At 32.2% G+C, this 22,478-nt stretch overlaps 1 protein-coding gene across 6 annotated transcripts in view; it reads left to right on the top strand.

Moving 5' to 3' along the window:
* Nucleotides 1-1,367: 1,367 nt before the first annotated feature.
* The window catches only part of LOC126745480 (uncharacterized), a 43,305-nt gene continuing 22,194 nt past the window's right edge, over nucleotides 1,368-22,478 (top strand). Inside the window, exons 1-10 of one of the 6 annotated variants that reach the window (XM_050453332.1) lie at nucleotides 1,402-1,586; nucleotides 4,276-4,307; nucleotides 6,265-6,390; nucleotides 12,574-13,435; nucleotides 13,491-13,532; nucleotides 13,587-13,719; nucleotides 13,771-14,031; nucleotides 20,224-20,543; nucleotides 22,195-22,237; nucleotides 22,291-22,473. In XM_050453332.1, the coding sequence (XP_050309289.1) occupies nucleotides 4,298-4,307; nucleotides 6,265-6,390; nucleotides 12,574-13,435; nucleotides 13,491-13,532; nucleotides 13,587-13,719; nucleotides 13,771-14,031; nucleotides 20,224-20,543; nucleotides 22,195-22,237; nucleotides 22,291-22,473 (1,980 nt within the window). In that variant the 5' untranslated portion in view covers nucleotides 1,402-1,586; nucleotides 4,276-4,297. Of the gene's footprint in view, nucleotides 1,587-4,275; nucleotides 4,308-6,264; nucleotides 9,690-12,573; nucleotides 13,436-13,490; nucleotides 13,533-13,586; nucleotides 13,720-13,770; nucleotides 14,032-20,223; nucleotides 20,544-22,194; nucleotides 22,238-22,290; nucleotides 22,474-22,478 lie in introns of those variants that run through there. The other 5 variants (XM_050453333.1, XM_050453335.1, XM_050453336.1 and 2 more) reach the window with 5 other exon arrangements.

The following is a 22,478-nucleotide window of genomic DNA, read 5'->3' as shown; positions in this document are numbered from 1 at the left end:
ATTAATCTATAATAGTATTATTGTGCCGCATTTAGATTTTTGTTCTGCACTCCTGTTTGGTGTTCCGGATTACAGGATCAATGGACTTCAAATCATACAAAACAGAGCCATGAGGGTCATACTAAAATGTAATAGATATACACCGGTGGATAATATGCTAAATGTCCTAAATATTTTGGCAGTAAAACAAAAAATATTGTTTAATACATGTATGTTTGTTTTTAAATTAAAAAATAAATTGCTACCAGAATATATTTGCGAAAAAATCACAATATTTAGTGATTTGCATAACTATGCTACCAGACAGCGAGGGGATTTTGTACTAATGGGGAGATATACTTCAGACAGAATGACAAATACCATTTTCCATAAAGGCCTCAAATATTTTAACGAATTGCCAATACATTTAAAGAACAGTGAAAGCCTAGTCACATTTAGAAAAACATTAAAAAGATATATATATTCCATCCCAAGAAATTAAATTATATTATATTGTATAGGTATAAGGTATAAATGTTTTATTTTGGTTGTATTGCTTGGTGTTTTATTACTTTATCTTTACTCTTTTAATATAGTTTAAGGTTTTATATTTTTAAATTTTAAATTTTTTAGGCTCTAGATTAGGTTTTAAATTTTTTATATTTACATATTTTTATTTTTTTTTTTTTTATCTTAGTTAAGGTCTTAAATTTTATTGTTTCAAATTTATGATAGTTTTAAGTTTTATATATATATTTTTTAAATTATCTGTTGTCATTTGTTGGTATAATTTATACTTATACCTATAATACCTATTTGTTAGTTTACTATATGCCATTTAAATTTTCCTTTTTACTTTTAGTTATATTCTAAAAATTTTCTTTCTTTGTAATTTTTTGTAGCATGATGCTAAATAAAGAAACATTATTATTATTATTATTATTACTGCACTTGTGCCCTAATTTTTCCCATTTTCCCTAAAAATGCACGTTTTTTTTCTCTTGACATATTTGATCTTTGGCACTGTGTTGACGGATAACAGCTGATGAGCCACGTTGCCTATGTGTAAATAATTACAAATTTTCTGTAGAGTTTATGAGAGCTGATTATTTAAACTTTAATTTAACATTAAATTCCTTTTTATATACGTAACTAATTACTACCTATGCAAAGCGTTTCAGATTTTTTATAATTAATATCAATGAAAATGAAATGATTAAATTTAGTTGTGGTCTTATGATGTGTTAAATTAAGAATCGGAAACCATTAACCATTTATTAACTAATTTATTTAATACTGTGCCTTTAGTAGGTGATATATTAAAAAATTAAAATTACTTAACATATTGATAAATATGGTTAAATCAATGTAATTATCGATAGCGTAATAGTTATACAACTATTCTAAGGAAAGCTAATCGGATACATTGGCAACACTGGTATCGAGTCGAATTGTATGTACGAGAACTTGAACAAGAATATGTAAAACGCATGAAGACTTAAAATATTTAATTTAAGCCCCTTTGCCTCCACCTATAACTTATACATTTATTTGGCAAGAAATTACCATTTGAATAAGAAAAATAAATATTGAAGACCATTTTACCGGTAAGTTTATTTACTAATTAAATCACTCCCATGCCTTTGGCTTAGGAATATTTAGCCTTGCCTTTCAAGCTGTAGTATGTAGGTTCAATTCACCTCACCAACTTTATTGGATTAATTTTATTCTTTACTTTTTTATGTTCTTATACCATTTTAATATAACAAGGTACATTAATGTGTTAAATTTGATACCAAAATTGATAACTGACTGATGGAGTTACGAAAACCAAATTTAAGTATGTCATAAAAACAAGATTTTTAAATGTCTAGCTAGATTTAGACATAATATAATATATGCCTTTAACAGATGCATAATAACATTATAACATATAAACATTATAACATATAAACATTATAATATATACAACATTATAACATAATTACATTAGACATAGCTCATTTTTTTGGCAGTGAGATTAGCTCGGAATGGAAATGTTATAATTTGTGGTGGATTTTTAATGAGTATGATATTGTGATGTGTTAAAAATGTTGACATATTAATTTAATAGATGAGCTATTTTTAAGTATTCATAAACTCCAAACCTTACTCTAGAACCAAATTTAATAAAAATAGCAAACACTGAAAATCTTAATACACTACTTAAAATTTATAACTATGTTTATACATTGCTTAACCCTTAAGTATGGACACTTGTTTTTCGAACAGTAATACTGACAGGGAGTCTCGTAAACTCCTGTCAATATATATATAAATAAAAACTATAACAAAAGCCTGAATGTCATATTTATACATTATTACATCAAATATGTTTACCACACATTTATTGAAAATACATATTTGTATATTATTTACGAAAAACTAACAAAAAAAGTTAAGATATAAAATTTTCAATTTCCAAAACATAATACAACTTAAGGGTCCTTATTCATAGAATATGTTGATTAAACCTAACTGTATCGAAAACATTGAACCTAAAGTAAAGCTAAAAATAATTTAAAAAAATCTACTTGAGCACTGGAGGCATATGGGCTTTTTACATGTTATACAGGTGTATGCAGTCTTTTTCGGGCATAGGCTGAATTATGCTGTCTTGACATATTTGTATAACAAGACTTTACATCTCTTTCTAGTTACCCTTTTTTGACCCTCCACTTCCTTTAATGTGTGAACTTGTCTGTGGGACTCTCTAGAAGTTGATGGGCAAGCAGCTAATGGCATATCCAAATTATCAGTAGATTCTACCAGGGCCGAAGCAATAGATTCTCTAAATTGGGTTATATTCATTTTTTTTGTTATTTAAATACATGTAAGACATTTACAACTGTCATAGCAGTTATTAGATGAAAAAGTACATGTTTATACCATTTTACAGTAGGGGGCATAGGCTGCCATCTGATCTGAAGATCGATAAATGTTTTCCCTTTGTTGTAGTCTAACACAACAGCTGGTTTGGTATACATTTTCCCTTTTTTTAAAAATGTTGTAACTGAATCGTCATGTTTGGTACTAAGCATCAACACATCCCGTTTGTCTTTCCTTTTTTTAATTACTTCTCCTTTTTTTAATGTTGCTTTAGTAACTTCTGGAGGATTGCCTTTTCGATTGGTTCTTAACGTTCCAACGAGATGAGTCTTCTGCTCTATCATTTTATCGGCTAACGAGACACTTGTATACCAATTGTCCGTAAAGAGTGTTCTTCCTGAATTTAAGAGGCCATCCATCAATTCAGTTACAACTTTTTCTGAGACTGCTATATCATCGGTCTTCTCCTTGCCTGTATAGACTTTAAATGCCCAAGTATATCCTCCTGTTACACAAAGCTTAAAAACTTTAATGCCGTATCTGTGTCTTTTATTCGGTATGTATTGCCTAAGATGTATCCTTCCTTGAAATGGCACATTGCTTTCATCGATACAAACAATATCTTCTGGAACATATGCTTCTTGAAACTTGTACTGGATCATTTTTAGGGCTTCACTTATCTTATAAAGGCGATTATCCATATCTCTTCGACTTTCGTTATCACAAGTATGAAACATGCTTAATATGTTTTAGAATCTATTTCGGCTCATTATTTTAGGAATATTATTTTGATACAGGAGACCCTTAGACCAATAATCCCTTAGTTGTGGTACTTGAAGTAAGCCCATCCAAATAATAATTCCTAAAAATTTACGCATTTCCAAAGGATCGGTATCAACCCACTTTGCAATTCTTTCTTTACCCGTCTGATTGCCGGAGTTTGTAATGCCGATAATTTTTTGTGAAGCAAATCTGTTGGTTTCCGTAACAAACAAATTTATTATATCGTCATTTATGAAATAGTTCACAGGATCTTTTTCAGCTAACTCAACAGCTATGGCGGGATTTACTCCTGTATTGTTCGGAAATGTATCGAATGTTAAACGGTCTCCATTTACAGGCTTCCATCTCCGGCCATTTATAAGATTCGGTAAAAGAACAACATCATCCGGATCTTCATCCGAATTATTTCCTCCATCTTCAGTATCAGATTCTGAATCAGAGCTGCTCTCCTCCGGCTCAAAATCTCGATCATTGATTGAATCATCCGAAAATCCTGTTATTATTTCCTCATCAGTCAAATTTTCTAATTTAGCGGCAAGTTCAGCATCTGTTAAGTGTCTTCCAGTCATTTTTAATTAATGCTGTAACAAATAATTAATTTGTAAAACAAAACATAAAATTAAGATATGTAAAATTACATTCTAGGACCAAGTGACCACCATGGATCATGAAAAAAAGTAAGTAAAGATACCATAATAAGAAAATATTTATCAAAAATAATTACTCTAAGGTCATACCAAGTCCAAAATATCGATAAAACTAAATAACAAATGTTGGTCCTGACAAGCGGCACAAGAAATGTCCACCCGTGACTACGAGGTCCGTGGCGTTCAACGTGTTAAGGGGATCCAGGACTTTTTTAACACATGGTGTATCTAATTTGTTTAATAGCTTCGCCATTCTATTTAAAGGTGCACTTTGGCCATAATTGGTCCTGTGATGGCCAATCAAAAGCAAGTCTTTGTCTCATGTGCCTTTATGGTACCAGATATGAAACTCAGTCAGAATGTCAACCTTCAAGAGACTAATCTATTTCCTCTATGGGTATTTTTAACTTGAAATTTATCAATCTCAAAAATCATAGTAGTATAGTGGGGTTATAGGGAGGACTGGCAATACTGGCATATTCAAGCAGTGAATGAACCAAAGAAGAATATTAAACTTTGAAACAATTTAAACTCATTGAGTGATCTGGATATGAAAATTTTATTCTCATTTTATTTTCCAGAATTGTAACATTATAGAATGTTTTCTTTAAATGAATAAAATATGTAAGTTCTCTCTGAAAACCTGTTGGTTGAGAACTAATTCATTATTTAGTTAGTTCTTGATGACCAGTTTTTCTCATAAAGTCCCATGAAAACTTTTGGAAAATGTCACTCCTAATTATGGGTATTATTTTATCTGTTTATTATTATTTTATTTTGTTTTTGAATATAGTTTTATCCTATATTATGCCGTAGGTACATTATTCTATTTCATCTCTGCAACATCAAAGTTGTGCCAAATGGTTGGTCAAGAACTGACATTTAAATAGTTGGGAATTATGGGATGGTGGTTGAGACCTAATAATACTTTTTATGGAAAAATATCTAGTTAAAATGTTCTAAGAATGTACATATTTTTTAAATTTGATTTTAAATACTACACAAAGATTTAAAAAAGGTAATGGGTGGTACTTGACTTTTCAATTAACTGGTTGGTAATCTTGAAATAAAAGGAAAACATTTCTTGTGACCTTCCTAGACTTGTCTAAAGCATTTGACAAAATGTGTAAAACGTCCTGACTAAATTATTTCATCTATATAAATTATGTCTTTAATCTAGAGAACTATGGTTACACTATAATATTTTATAGTATTTATTACATGTAAATTCTTTAGTCTACCAATTTGTTCCACTTAATATATTTTATTTTAATTGTAATGCCTTCTCTATGTAACCTCCCTTAAACTTTACTATGATATCTACGTTTTTATCCCTGTGAGATGTACTTTTTTAACCATATCTTATTCTATAGTATATTTTTCCTGGCACTTATAGGTATTTTATTTATTTTTTCTTAATCTAATTTCACTAGAAGAGCATCATCAAATTCTTATTTATGAAATTCTCAAATAATTTTATTTATTGAAACAAAGCTCTATAGCATAGAATTTCTTTCTGAGATTCATTCATTATAAGACTAAAAATTATAAAACTAGATGACTTAGGGTAAAGTAAATTACCTATAACCTAGAATTATGCATAGGTATATATGTGCATGCAAGTAGTGTTGTTTCAATTTGTCTGTGGTAGTTAGGATTTTATGTTACTAGATAAAATCGAAATACCACATCTGTTTAGAGACAATATTTCTAATTAAAATTAGCTTTCTAATGCATTCACACAAAAAAAATTAAATTATGAAAATAAATAGCATTTAAAATTTTGCAATGTATTTGTCTTTTATATATACGGAAAGAAACTGCATGATTGGCCAATAAATCTTTCATAAGAGGAAAACAAAATATAGTTCTTGGATCATAAATGCTCTAAATTTCAAAAGTAATATTAGGCATCCATGTAAACTTGGTCAGTGTTAATAAAACCTACTATTTAACTCTAATTTTAACTTACACTAATATGTTTTAGGAAACAACATGGAAAGCGGTCCTGAAAAACCTAAGAATTCAATAGTTTTATCAGTTGAAGACCTAACTAGACTTGGTGTTAAAGTAGACTCTCTCCCAACAGCTAGTGGAGAACAACTTTATAATGGTAAGCATCCTGAAAATGCTAAAGGGAATTTATTATATACATTAGAGGTGTCTCCTCAACAGTTAGAAGTTGCTAAAGCTGCAGGTAAAACTTTCAAAACTACCATGGACATTCCTGTGACTAACAGCCTAAAAGCAAATTTTGTTCCTGTGCCAAGAAAAACTGTACAAATTATTAGTAATGAAAAAGTGTTCATTCCAAAAAAAGATTTACAACGTTTTATTCAACCTAGAGTTGAGAAATTTATAACTGCTCAGTCACAAGTGGGACCACATATCAGTAAGAACAGTAATATACAATTTTCTAGGAGTAATTTAAAAGCTCCAAAACTCTCTAAAGCAACTCAAGAATGTAAAGAACCATATGCAAAAAAGCTAGCTGTGAATGCTGAAGAAGTAAAAAAGGTTAGAAATAATTTGAGTAAAATATTAGCCACAGCAAAAGCTTTTAAACCAAGTGTACCTAGGGAAGAGAAAATGAATGATAGTGCATTAGATATCAACACTGGAAATGCAAACAACATCCTGCCTAAAAATAAGCTTGAAGTTGTGAGACATACCACTTTAGAAAAACATAATTCAGATGATGAAGATGTATTTGAAGAATATTTGAAGGAACACCCTGAGGCTAAGAATATTGAAGTTGACGCTGAAGATACCAGTGATCCATTTGAAGAATACTTGCTCCAGAACAATAATCTTACTCCTATAATAAAATCTACTGACAAGAAGTTCGATATGGTTAATTTGATTGATGACAATTGTATAAACAAAAATGGTAATTTTGTAGATATTACTAAGAAGATCCTGGCCAGCGAACGCGAGGAAGTAGAGGAATCCTTTCAGCCTAAGGATTTTTTAGAATCCAAAGACATCAGTTCTAAAAATGTCAACCAAAAATCTGTAAATTGTGCCCCTATTGTCTCCCAAGGTGAAGACATTGACTGTTTTGAAGAATATTTCTTACAACATAGTCAATCTATTGATTCTATAAACAAAAATGATTTTATAGATATTACTAAGACCTTAGCCAGTGGATATAAAGAAGTAGAGGAATCCCTTCAGGATATCGATTTTCTAGAACCTAATGATATCAGTTCTAAAAAGTTCAACCAAGAATCTGTAAATGGCGCCCCTATTGTCTCCCAAGATGAAAGCATTGACTGTTTTGAAGAATATTTATTAGAAAATAATCAATCCATTGATTCTCCAAATCAAATATCAAATATGGATGTTGATGATATAGATAACATATTTGAAACATGCTTAGGTGAAAATAATCGTGATATTCCTGTAGAAAGCAATCAAACTTCAATTGAAATAGTGACAAATGAGCAAATAAAGAAAACACATGAGAAAACTCCACAACTAGAAACTGATATTGATTATGTGTGTAGCTCAACTGATTTAACTAAGGTAGAGTTGAATTATTTTTCTTTCTTCAATGAGCCAAATTTATCTGAAAGTCCTATTCCAAGAGTAAAAAAGCCTTGGGGTGTAAGAAGAATGATAAGTAGCCAAGAAATAAAGGAAATTACACACAGTAACAAAGACCCAGAGTTATCAATTAGCACTAAACATGACAGTAATTATAAATTAGCACCAGAAAAAAGGATGGACACAGTTGATAACACTAATAACTTAACAAAATCAAGCCGTAAAGCAAGGAAGAGAAAATTGGTTGAAAGTCAACCTCAGTCACAACCAAATGCTGAACATAAACTAGAGGAAAATCCTGCAATTAAATTTTCTTCTAAAGCAACAAATAAAGCTAAACATAAAAAACAACTGGGTACTATATCTGCAGATGATGAAAAACAAGTAAAAAAATCTGGTGCTAACGCAAAGAAGAATAAAGGATATCAAAGGAGGAAAAGACAGAAAGCTACAGTAAAGGAGAAAATGAAAACAAATAAAATACAAAAAAAGGCAATTAGTCCAAAGCAAATAAAGATTTTAAATGGTGAAGTGATGAAACAATATCAAAGGAAGAGTGTACATAAAATTATAGTAAATAATACATTAGTTAAAAGTTATGGGTCAGTCGCTCCTTTGTCTACGCAAGAAAATATAAATACTTTTATTTTAAAGAGTAGCACAAATAACCAAAAGAATTACCTGATAACCAATTACCAGACCTCTACCGATGCTATACCAAAAGAGATTAAAATTATTGGGTCACAGAACAATTTAAAATCACCTGTGGAGGAAACAGTAGAAAGTCAAAATGGTAACCTCCAAGCTTCTTCAGAAAGTGATGATCAAGTGGATACTGAGTTTCTAAAAACAAAAAGTGATTGTGTAGATATTCAACTAGAACCCTCAGTGAATATTCATAAGGACACCACCAAACTACCTGGGTTTAATTCTCTTAAAGAATCAGTCACAAAAGCAAAAAAAACTGATGAAAAAAAACAAGTTATTGATATAGCAGCTGGTGAAAGTGCTTATATGAATGACATAATAGAAAGGGAGAATATTGAGAAATATGAGTTTGCTCTAGATGATGATTTTTTAAAACAGTTAGGATTTCCAGTATCTGCAGAACCAATAAAATTAGATATTGATGATAATGACTCTGACAAATTTCATGGGTTTAACAGAACTGAAACTGATAATTGTGTAGTGAATCATGAAAGATTAAAAGGCTTTCTAGATATCAACATGAATACTGTTAATTCAAAATGTAAGCAACTGGCCATACATGAAAATTTAAATGACAGACAGTACGCCTGTAATTTTAAGATCCCCAAAGAACCATCCAAAACAAAAGTAATCCTTTCTAAAGCCAACAGCACTTTGGAATGTAAACAAGTGAATTTAAATTTGGAACCACTTAATACTAAAAACAATCAAGTAAAGTGTTCAGATTTTGATGATGAACATCAACATATGATTCAAGAAAAGTCCTTAGGAATAAATGTTTCAGCTATTGCAGATGTCATAAAATCTAAATTAAGAACAAGAGCCAATACAAAAATGAGTCAAACAAGAAAGTCAAATGTTGCACCAGTAAGGAAAGGTTCTAAATCAGTTAAAATTATACAAAGTTCATCAGATGATAACTCTAAGCCAAACATTCTTAACAGTAAAATAGGAAAAAAATTAAAAGGAATTAGTGACATGACTAAAGGCAGCAATGATAATTTGTTTATTGAAGATGATAGCAACTTCCGTTTGAAGACCAGAAGTAATTCTAAGAAACCCTTTAATAATGAACTGGCTAGTTGTGGGGAAGTTCTACAAAATAATGCCAGTCATTGTTAGTTAAGTTAAGAGTGAGATGGAACTATTCCTTAGGTAACTTTAGTATGTAGATATTATATAGGGAGTTCCATAATTAATTGACATTTCAGGATTTATTTAAGCACTAAGTTTCTTTTAGTATTTAATGTAGGGGAGAGTGTTCTACAATCAGACACAAAATAGATTTTGCTAATTATTGACCTTGTTTATTGAACCAACCAAAATATGATTATCACTAAAATAAATTAAGGCTAAACATAAGTTTTTATGGTAGAACAAACATCATAAACCAAAAACTACTTTAAAAACAGTTTGTTTAACAAAGGAAGGACAGTTGTCTGTTAGTGGAACACACATGTTCCACATTTAGACACTGCATGTTCCACAATAAGACTAAAGGTAATAATGTTTTAACGAACTTCTAAAGCTGAAAAATTTACTTCAAACTTCAAATAAGATTGTTGCCGCTTTGTTGTTCCCATGTGCTGGTTTTGGTAACACCATCTTAATGTTTTCCAAACATACCAATGAGACATCTTCTATTTCGGGGTAAATGAAGCTGTTATTATACTTAACGGACTTTCTCAAAAATTTGACCTCACATTCCTTATCCCTTTTTCAGAACACTTCAGCTATGTAATAATTTTTTTTCTTTTTGTCCATAAATTCTGTCAAAATAAAATCGCCAACTTCTGGCTCTTTATTAAGCTTATCTAGAAATGGTGGTGCATCGATTTCTCCTACAAAATCAATATCATCATCGGCACTTTCGGTTACAAGCATCGCCGCGTCTTCATTTTCTTCGTCTGTTGAGTCTTCAACGATTACTTTTCTTTTCACGACCTTATTCTTCTTAACACTTTTTTTTCTTTCTCGCTCCATTTGTTTAGCTTCTAGGGCGATCTTTTCTGGAGTGTCCGTGGCGATAATACTTTAAGCTTTGTCTCTCGTCTTTCTCTGATTTTTTCGTTCTTCAGCTTTTGGGTATCCTTTAAATTGTCTGACATTATATTTTCTTCAATCCATTTTGATGTTGATGGTTGATTTGGATCCATAAGTCGTTGAGCTTCTTCATTGTTTTGATACACATTCCCATCAGTTACGCAGCTAATTGCGAAGTCGTCATCTGTAAATTTGAATTAATCGAAGGGATTAATCCCAGTTTTTCGAAACCCGGATTTCATATTAGCGGGAGTCATCGATTTTTCAAATGCATAAGCAACACAGCTAGCGATATCAAAAATAGAAACAGGTATCCTAGGGTGCTCTAAAAGCCATGTTTGTAAGGCAGTATTGTAGAAAGATTTAAACGAAAAAAACACCGAGACATCTAATGATTGCAGCTTGCAGCTGGCGGTAAGGTCAAAATGATCACTCCATTTTCCTTGGCTAGATTTATTCCTTCTATCGTTAGATGACTCTCGTGATTGTCAAAAATTAGGAGAGAAGGGTTTTCTTTTATGCTGGACGTATGTTTAATGAAGTGCCTTACAACGCTTGGAAACAATTCACCAGTCATCCATCCAGAATCGGAAACCAATCCCAAAGTACCATGCGGTGCTCCATAAGTCATTCGAGGAATAATCATGACTGGTGGTATTGTATTCCCGGATGCTGATATAATACAAGTGGTGACCAGTAAACCTCGTTCGGCGCTCGTACAGGAAGAGACCTGCTTGATCCCTCTCTGAGCAACAATCTTTTTCGGTTTTTGGACGGTTGTGGTGGCAGTTTCATCTAAATTATAAATTCTTGTAGCGCTGTAAAAATTTCCATGGTTCTGAAACACTTTTTCCAAATTTCTTAAAAAAAGTCCAACATTGTGTTTGTTGAATGATGTCGCTCTGGAGAGGCTACATCCTTCCGGCTGGCCAAGACTTAATTCTGCATGTCTGGACATAAATCCAAGGAACCATTCGCGTCCAGCTTCCTTGTTTTTTAAGCCAGTTTTCTGATATTAATGACCGTTTGTCCGTAACACATTTTTGAAGTTAATACGTAATCTGCTAGAGCTTTTTTTTGATTTTCAGAAAAAACTTTTCTACAAGCATAATTTGGAGCCATTTTAATCTCTTTGGTGGGATTCTGTTTTTGCCTTTTTACATATTCATAAACCGTTTAAAATTTTAAATTGTATCTTTCATCTGCTTGTCTTAAAGATATCTTCTCTTCGGTGACTGCTCTAACAGCAGCTCTCATGGATTGTTCATCAAATTGCCCTTTATCGCCGACGTCCTCGAGCCATTTTTCCTGAAATATAAATTAAATTTTTACAAAAACAATTACTTTTTTAACAACACTCCAAACAAGCGTTGTGTTCCACAATCAGACAGAGTCTGTTGTGGAACACAGATCCTGGAACAAACATGCTGTCTGAAGGTGGAACACAACCTACAATACAAAATTAAATTTAACTGTGACCTTCATACATAACCTACAAAAGTAAACTTGCTTATAAAATGTCGACAAAATAGCCCAAAATCTGATGTAAAGGTTGTTTTTATAATACTAGTTTCAGAAGAAAAATTAGAGCATATAATATCATATCAACGATATAAAAAACTTACCTTGAAAAACGATTTTTTATTAAAAAATGCACAAAACCAAGAGAACAGCGTTGTTTGGCACAAACTTTGTTTACCACATCGGCATGTATAACCGCACTATCCGAACGAAAAACGTCAAACTTTGCGGCGCGAAAAATTACATGCTTTGTCTGATTGTGGAACATTCTCCCCTATGCACTTTGTCTATGTGAAAGGATAAGAAACTGTATACTGATTAATTGGCAAAAATTAATTCTATGTAATATTAAATGATCACTTGATTTGGATGAAAAAACAGTTGTCATCAATTAATGTCTAAATTAATTATGAACAATCCTGTCGTTTTGATTAATTGGCCAGAATTTAATTGCTTTATTTTTGTTTTGTTTTAGAGGATGAAGATTCCAAACAATCGTCACATAATAAAAATAATAAATCTTTGAAAAAAAATAAGCATTCCAAAAATAAAATATCTCGCAGTGATAAGGCCTTAAAAACTAATTTAGTGTTATCTCAAAATACTGCCATAGATAATACAGGATTTGATTCAAAGCTGCAAGAACATCAGGATAAGTTCCCTGGTAACAAAAAATCTCATCCAGATGAATCACCTCCATCTGTAACAAAAAATATTAATGAGGCAAAAGCGTCAATAATGTCTAACAATCTTAATAGTTCATCTATAAAGAGGCGTTTGGAATCCAGTAACGAAAGTGATGAATCAACTCCTAAAAAAAGCAAGAAGTTATGGAATAAAATTAAAGTACAAGGTAATAGTGTTCCTGAAAGCTCAGAACTAGCTGACACTAAACCTAATTTAAATGAGTCTTCTTTGGCTACATCTGAAATTGTAGATCCTCATGAAGAAAATACAGATGTTCCCAAAAAGGGTAGAAAGGGTCGACCTTGTAAGGTAGATAACGAATCAAAATTTGAGATCCCTTTATTCGATACATTTCCTTCGATAGATATGTCTGAAGTATCTGGCGATAAGGTACCTAAGAAGAAAAGAGGTCGTCCAAGAAAGAATCCTCTATCTGAAGACGAGTGTGAGATAGCAGAAAACAAAGAGCCATCAAAAATCAAGTCTGCGATAAGTATAGAAGGACAAGATGATGCTGAAAGTAGTGCTATTACTGATATGGAAACTGAGGATGATGATGCGGAAGAGAATAATAGTTGGAAGTTTGCAAACGAAGATATTTTGCAGCAGATTTTAAATGATGAAATGGTTAAAAGTACTGGGGAAAAGGGGTAGGCTTAACATTTATTTGAAATAAGAAGAAATATTTTTGTTTTTGCTTTTTAGGGCCGATGGCTCAGCTAAAAAGGGAAGGAGGCCAAAGTTTAGGTAGTTCACATGTAAATTGACTAATATTAAATAATATTCATTTCTCAATTTTAGTAAAGATTTGGAAGATGCAGACGGTACATCCATTTGTGCAGTTTGTAATGAATCGATGCCAAACGGAGATTGGTTAAACCATAGAATGCAGGTTCACTATAACCTTACGTGGCGAAAAGGAGATCTGGCCATTGTATGTTCTTAATTTTTAATTCTTAAAAAATGTTACGGTAAAGTGTTTTAGGATGTAGCGGACCAAGGCATAGTGCAAAAGGCATTCAAGGAAGTTAAAACTGCCCAGAAATATTTACAATGTTTTAAGTGTTCCTTTAAAACTAACAACGTTAATGATTTCGGCAAACATTTAGAGGCATGTTATGAGATTGTGAAAGATGGGCATGTTACTTGTGCGGTGTGTAATCGCAAGGTCAGCGCGAAAACCTGGCATCTGCATAGATATATGAAGCATAACAACTTGGCATGGAGGATTGGAGATACACCTCTGGTAAGCAAAGTCACTTCATAATGAACAGTGTGCTTTTACTGTTATATCTTAATGTGTGTTGTTTATAAGAATAATATTTTATTGACCTTATTTACCAAACCGTAGCAAACCGTTCTAGAATTTTTTAAAATCTTATGATGCATGTAAATAGTTACGATGTTTTTATGGAGTATTTAAACGGATTTGAGTTCAATCCTGTTTTTAAGATAGGGATCCAAATCGATTTATTCATTTAATATACACTGCTTAATAGGAGATCCCAATCGCAAAGCAGGGAGTAAAAAACAAATCTCACTGAACGCTAAATATGTAAATTAGCAAAAAAAAAAACAAAATAAAAATTTACAAGCTAAAGAAACTTAAAACCTTAAATATTGACAATTCATCAGACACTACCGTAAATGCGCTCAACTTGGAACATTTTTCAAGTTTAAACAAGTAAAAACAGCTGCTATTCAGAAATGATTATAAATTGATTTCGGTTAGTCATGTTGCTTACATTAAATTGAGATATTAAAGATCTTAGAAAAAATAAACATTAAATGTATTAAGAAAAATAAAAAGTCGATGTTCCAAGTCAGGTACCTAGCGCTCCCTGGATGGAACACCATTAATATTCGTCTAAATATCCAGCAGGGCCTCATTTAATGTAACTTGGTAGATAAAAAAAAATGAAATATTTTTTTTTACTAAAATAAACCTTAATTTAAAAAAAAACAGGGCAGATTGCTTAGAAAATATTTATTTCTAAATAATAAATTTCTTAAAACAAAAATATTAACTTAAAAATAACGAGATCACCTTGGGAAACATTCTAAGAAAAAACAAAAAAATCACATAGGTATTCTGAAATCTAAACTTCTAAAAATATACCTATTTATTTCAGGTCGTAAATCTCCTTATTTGGGATAATAAAACTGTAGTGACCTCTTACTACAACAGGGGAATTGAGTTTCAACTTTATTATACCAATATCCACTATGGAAAATCATCTCTGTCTGGAAAAACAAATGTATTTTCCGGACATTTTTTGCCAACAAACCTTCTCATGAATTTACAATGAAACTGATCATAAGAGCTAAACTTTTCTTCAATTTTTCCCAGATAGTGAGAACATTTAACGGCCTTTCTTATTTCTGTTTTGAACTCTACCAAAACGAATTCACCAGGGGCAAGGTGAGACTCATCAGGTGTCGAAGAATTCTCCTGCCTGACAAATATCTTTTAAGGTTTTGTAGTCTTCAGATGAGTCATGAACCGAAAAATCTAAGATATTTGAATCTGATCTACTACTGGTTTCATGTCTCTTCTTATTCTTTCGTTTCAAGCCGCTGGTGCTTGGTTGAATCGCATCCTCCTCGAAATTCTGCGAAGTTGTATGAATCACGCTTTCAATCACGCTGTCTACTGAGTTAGGTGCTGTATTTTCTTGATTTTCAATATCACTAGCAGTAATACTTTTGCCGGGAGCTACGTCAAGGCGTTTTTTCTTATGAGTGCTGTCTTTAGCTTTGTTCGGATATCGCATATTTTCCAATAATTCCATAAAAGAAGAGTTCATTTTGTCGGATTGTTCTTGTGTAGGAATTTTCTTAACCCATGTAGGTAAACGCTTAAGTACAGGATTGGGATCACATGGACAAATCCCACAAGCTCTAAAACTATTGATAAGATTCTGAGAAGAATCTTTCAAACCCTCTAGTGTTAACCTTAGTAGAGATGGAAACTGGTCCTTGGGGACACATCCCCGGTTTTTAATTTTCCAAGAATCTAGTTGCTTTCTCCAAGAGACTTTTAGAGGGTGAAAAAACGAAACATCTAATGGTTGACAAAGATGCGTGTAATGAGTGAGGCGGTAACAACACGAACCTATATGTTGTATTTTTCACATTTCTGTATTACAGAAAGGGAGAGGTGACTTGACCAATTATCTCCGATCATAACTTTGGGCTTGTCATCTAATTTTTTTACAAATGAAATCACAATAGAATAAAACCAATCTTCGAAGATTCTTGGGTCAAAACAACCGGATTTCGACCGATTGTATCTAGAGTCTTTAGGTCCATGATGAGTCCAAGTATCACACAGGTGCGCACTCTTGTAAACTACGTAAGGAGGAAATATGGTCCCGTCAGCAGTCCCGGCCATCATAACAGAGACAGAAGCTTTACTACTATCAATGCAGCGCTCTGGATGTTTTGAACCCCGTTTAACTATGACTCGTTTTTTTCCGGGGTCGTCTGTAAAGTTAGTCTCGTCATAATTAAAGGTATGACTTGGTTCTAACTCTTCCAAAGATTTTAATAATTCCGAAAAATAATCATTGATTATCTTTTCAGATACTTCAGAACGAGATCTTTTGACATTTTCTGCATTTCTTTCTGTTAACTCCTTTCGATGTTCAAATAGAAATCTTTCCATCCATCTGCGACCAGGCATGTTATTTTTAAATCTCTTTTCTTTGACTCCTTTTTTGTCCAAGTAATTTTTATATCGTAAACGATGAAAGGAAACCCCCAACTACCTGCCATTTTTATCCCATGAACCAATTGATTCTCCTCTGCATCTGACAGAACCTTCTGGCCTCCGTATTTGCGAGTGGATAGACCTCTTCTTTTACGTGATAAGGTCCCTAGTGAAATACCAAATTGCTTTGAGGCTGATCTTAGTGTTTGGCCTTGTTCCATTGCCTCCAATACCCTTCGCAGCGTATCATCACTGTAATTGTGATAAGTGCGAGAGCCTAGAACTCTTCTGGATTTTCGAGCCATTTGTTTGCGTAATATAATATCCCAGTAAATAAATCTGGAAAAAAAACGTTTTTGTTACGGCAGTGTAAAGTGTACATAACTTGGAACACAAAAAACATATGTGCCAAGTCACGTACCCCTAGGAATTTATCTAAAAAAAAAATTTCACCACGCCACTGACTTTATGGTTAAGCACGTTTTAGGTTACTTAGAAAACACATTTACACATACATAACGACATATAGAACGTAATTATCATAAATAATATTTCTTTCAAAACAAGAGTTGTTCACGTGTTTTTATTTGACAAAAAAATCATATTTTTTAAAGCGTCCTAAAAAATTCAAAACGACATTTACCAGCGTAACGCACCAAGTAGCACCTCACTTGAACTATCAACTAACACTGTTAATCGGAGAAAATTACCCGTCGCATCACGTCGAGTATGCTCTAGGTCGTATTTGGGGAGGGGGAAATTGTTCCAAGTCACATCCCCGTTCCAAGTTGGGCGCATTTACGGTGATACAGACAGAAATACTGACAAACCAATGCATAAAGCAAAGGTGGTCGGTATAAATTAGACTTATATATAAATAGAATACAAGTAAATAATCAGAACACAATTAAAATAATACAATAATTTTAAGAGACAAGTTAGATGGAGAAGGAAATATATACACAGTATTGGGTATAGAGTAAATACGGGTGTTAAAAATATCAAAGGTATAACTTTATATGTAATACACATAGTACAATAGGTGAGCTTTTTAGTTTATTGGTTCGAGCTCTAGTCAGAAAGAATAATGCATTTTGCCGTGCTGAGGTTGTGGTATTTTATTTTCATCAGAACAATCAATCTGTTGTTCAACAACTTAATAAGAAAACTTGTGAAAAATGATTTCTTTTTAAGTGTGACTCCATATTAAACATCTTCAGTAAATGAAGCGTTATCGAGATTTAAAAAAAGTCTAAGAGTTTACCCGATGGGCTATTCTACAAGCAACTACGAAATTCGGTGGTGGGGATGATTAGGCGGGAAAAGAAAGCATATTTGGAACTTCATAAAAAAAGCTGCAATAGTAAAAAACTATGGAAAGCAATAAAAAACCTTAGTCTTAGAAATTCTTTTAACCGTTCTATACCTGTAAACCTTCAAAATCCTGACAAAATAAATGAATATTTTTCATCAGTTTATAGTCCTTCAGATAACTGCCCAGAGACAGTCAAATATTTTCTTAATCATACATTTATTCCTGATCTCCAGTTTTCATTTCGCTTAGCCACTGAAGCAGAAATTTCAAAAATAGTTTTAGACCACAAATCTACTGCCTTTGGTAGTGACTGCATCGCAGCAAATATGCTCTCTAACATTGTATTCATCATCTTGCTCCTCACTTGACTCATGTTATAAACTTTTGTTTGGAAAGAGGTTGTTTTCCTGATGTTTGATGCCTGATGTATAATGCCTTTAACTAAAATCAGTAGTCCAAAAAACGAACCGAAAGTTTTGGAAAAGTTTATTTAGCCACAGATTTATTATTTCTTTATCACAAATAACATAATCCCGCAGGGCCAGTCTGGTTTCTGAAAGCGGCCAGCACCACATCTGCCTTGTTAAAAGTTACTCAAAAATTCATTGAGGCTTTGGATAGAGGTGATATTATGGCGCTCGTATTGCTTGACTTTTCTAAAGCTTTCGATACGTTGAATCACAGCCTGATTTTAGCAAAATTGACCTATTATGGATTCGATAATAATTCATTAAACTTCTTTAGGTCGTATCTTTCTGAAAGAAAGCAACTGGTGGTATTAGAAAATCAAGCTCATTATACAACCGCTCTTATATAAGTCCTGGGGTACCACAACGATCCGTCTTGGGTCCTATCTTATTTCTAATGTACATAGCAGATATGTATAAGGTTATTAAATATTGCAGTATTCAGGGCTTTGCGGATGATTTATTTTAAAGCTGAAGACGTATTGGAGGGTTGTAGTAGAATAAATGAAGATTTGTCATGTGTTTCTCTTCAAAAAATAAGAAAAAAAATTTTCTTGGATAATTTAGAACTATTTGTGGGGGGAACGCAGTTAAAAATAGTTGATAACATTAAGAATCTTGGTGTAATTTTCGAGGAGGACTTGAGATTCCAAATGCACGTTTCAGAGGTAATTAAAAAATCCTATTTTGCGCTAATAGTTGGAGTGATGTGCACGAGATCAATCTAAGATGTATAAGTAAATTATCGGCTCCTCGTTTTCACTCTGCCTTATTTCACAGATGTTTTCTTTTTAATGTTGTTTCGGTGTATTCACTTAATTAAGTGCATGTCCATTGCTGGTTTTAATGTAAAATCAAAATCGCATTTTCTCACGTTATAGATGATCTTATAATTTAAAGGGAAAATGTGTATTTTTTTTCTTCTTTTTTAGTTTTATGTCATTGCTTATTTTCCAACTCAAGATAGATTTCATGGATTTTACAAATTTTGTATTATCTTCTTTCTATAACTGATGTTCATATAATTAACTTGTTACATTATAAAAAAAAAATTAAAGTAAAGGTACATCACGCAACAGTGAGCAAATACCAAATTAAAAATTACCGTGGATAGCATATGTCTTAAGTGATGATCATTTCGTATTGTGTGTTGGTTTAATTTTTTACAGTAAATTTAAAAACTGTTTTAAGTCAAATATTTTGCTTGCAACAGATTTGTTTCCGCTTTGTAAAGAATTCCTATCGGCCCGATCACGATTTGTCAATTTCCTGATATGATTTGGCGAAATTCACTGTTATCAAGTATATTTTTGTGCCATCCATAATGACAACATAATGAAGCTAATGTTAAGTATATTTGAAACAAACGCTCTTCAAATTCCATATTGAAGAACTGCAAAACAAAATCATTCCTGTCAAATAGTCCTAGTTTTTCTTTATACATAAAGCATATAAAGTCATAAAAACATTCAATTTTAAAATTAATCACAACTATAACAACATAACTCACGACAAGTGAATATTATTGTATAAATTTATATACTTACATAATAGATTTTAGAAATAATAGAGATATGAATTCATTAAGTCAAACTCTTTTTATTAAGCTCTTGAAACCTGCCAAAGATCTATAATCCTAGACAGTTATTAAAAAAAAAAACGGAACTGAATTGAATCAGCTGGATCGACCATCCATCTCTCAAGCAAGTTTTCTTCAAATAAATAATATAAATAGGTTAAATTAAAGACAGTATATTTCGCAAAAGAATCGCCAAACTCTTTGCATACAGCGAGCTTTTCTTTAAATATGAAAAAAAGCCACTGCACCAGTAAATTAAATATCATAAAAAAGATAAATTGCTACTTTTGAAAATTACCACCTATATCAATAATCCTACAAACAAAAAAATTTAATAATCCTAATTTTGATATTCTTTCCATTAGGACTTACAAGACAAAAGCTTAGTCCTGAGAATCTTCCAAGCTATATATAAATCCCGAAAACCGTTGCGTTGCGAGATTTGTAACCTCCAGAAAAAGTCGACCATGGGTTATATTTCCCATAAGGTCCAATGCATAGCATCGCTGTCGAACAAGTGTTCGAAAGTATCATGCGAGCTTTGCGGAAGATACGTCCTACCGGTCAGCATGGAGTATCATATGAAACAATTACACAATACGTCGAACGAGTCTGCGTTAGACAAGATGACGGGTGAAAATTTTCCTGAAGACAATCTGAGTGGACCGAGAAAGGCTGCGGAAAAGTAAGTGGTTTAGTGAATGTTGAATATAATATGTACAAAATAGGATAACGTTTTATAAGTTCAATGTAAAAGTACTTTTAGGAAATATCAATTCTTTCATAGAAGATTTTTCTCTCTTAAGACCTCTCTTCAGACATAAACTACCAGAAAGACGAGGAAACGATGACACAGTGTTAATTGATCTTTTTGACACACATTTCTTAGAGGAATACTTTCATGACCCTCTTACTTAATATATTCTTTGTGATTGGATAGTTTTGCCTCTTTCTTCTATTTATCACAGTTTGTGCATCTGCTACTGCAGATAGTTTTTTTAAGCTTAAATAGTTAGATTTTCGATGATTCCATATATCTTGTAAATTACTTGTTTTCTCTTGTGATGTACCTATACTTGGATGTTAAGAGGTAAACCTACTCTATGCATTGATATTTCTTCCTTGAGGATTAATATTGAAGGCTTTGTACACAAAAAAAGAGAATGTTTACTTAAGAAATAGAAGGAAAACGGGCAAATAACACAATGGACATTCGACAAACTCCCGAAGCGACTCCGCGAGCGCCCGAACAGGGTGACCCCGACACATAACACACCGCTCGGAAATACTCGATTATGTTGAGACGAGAGAAACAACAAATCGGAAATCACTTACCAGAATACGTACCGAAAAAACCTTTCCAGACATTGAATTATCGGGGTCGCCAGCGCTATTATTTTACAGGTAATATACTATTTTTTTAGGTGATCGAATAGTGATACCATTCGATAAATCGTTAAAAAAAATAATTAAAAAAGAAAACTAATTTCAATAGCTGTCTTATTATTCTTTTTAGTTTATGTTTCCTATTTAAATTGCAGTTTTCAATTGGCGCTAAGACTTTTTCATAAGAAAAACTGATTGCGCAAAAAAAAACCGAACAGGGGTAAAATTTTAATATTTTTTATTTTCTTTTTTCAAATGATTGAAAAATGATTGAGTCTCCGACAACGAATTTATAATAAATACGACATACATTAACTTTTGTAACTGTTTAATTTTTTAAATTCGTACAAAAAAACGGCGTTCGATAAGATAGTAAACTGTTACGCCAGGGGTAATTATTTAATATAGTCACTTTTTTTTAAACGATTTAAAAAAAAAATAAAATTGAAATTTTTGGTCTCCGGCAATGAAATTATGATGAATTTAATGTTCTAAGAAGAAGAATCACAGGATAGGAGGCCAAGTAGTAAATTACACAAAGTTAGTTATAGTGTTTCTTAATCAGTATCAGGAAGTATCATCCCAGGTCCTTTGTAGTTATATTATAAAGCTTCAAATATACTGAAGAACTCACAACTCAATTACAACAACAAATTAATACCTTTGGCAAACTATCGATAAATATAAACTAATTATTGTAAGCACGAGGCGAATGTAAACAAAATAATATACCTATACCTAACCCTATTTTGTGTTAGATGACAACACTATAGCTATTTCGAATAAAAATTGGCTGACGTGTAAAAGACCCAACCGATCATACTCGAACGTTTAAAATATTTTGCGGGTATTGTGTCGAATGTCCATTATGTCGAATGACGATTGTGTCGAATGCACCCGTCTCAGATAGAATACTTATTTTAATTTATATTTATTCAAATATTTTTCAGTGCTCTGGAAGTAATCCAGAAAATCAGCAATAGCGAATCAAAAGTAAGTTCACCAGTATATTTTTCATATCTTCAAGTCTAACATCAACATTTTAGATGTACTGTCTTGTAAAAGACTGCGAATTCCGAAATTACCGCATCACAAAAGCTTTGAAAAATCTTAATGCAGATTTGCCGGAAGTTACTTGCCTATTTCCTAATTGCGATTTTAAATGCCTCACTGACAAAATGTATACTATCGCGAAACATTTGGATACTTGTCCTTATAAACCTATGAAGGTGGT

Source organism: Anthonomus grandis, chromosome 16 (genome assembly GCF_022605725.1).
Source record: "Anthonomus grandis grandis chromosome 16, icAntGran1.3, whole genome shotgun sequence".
In the NCBI taxonomy this organism is placed as follows: Eukaryota; Metazoa; Arthropoda; class Insecta; order Coleoptera; family Curculionidae; genus Anthonomus; species Anthonomus grandis.
This window is presented reverse-complemented; position numbering and strand designations above follow the sequence as displayed.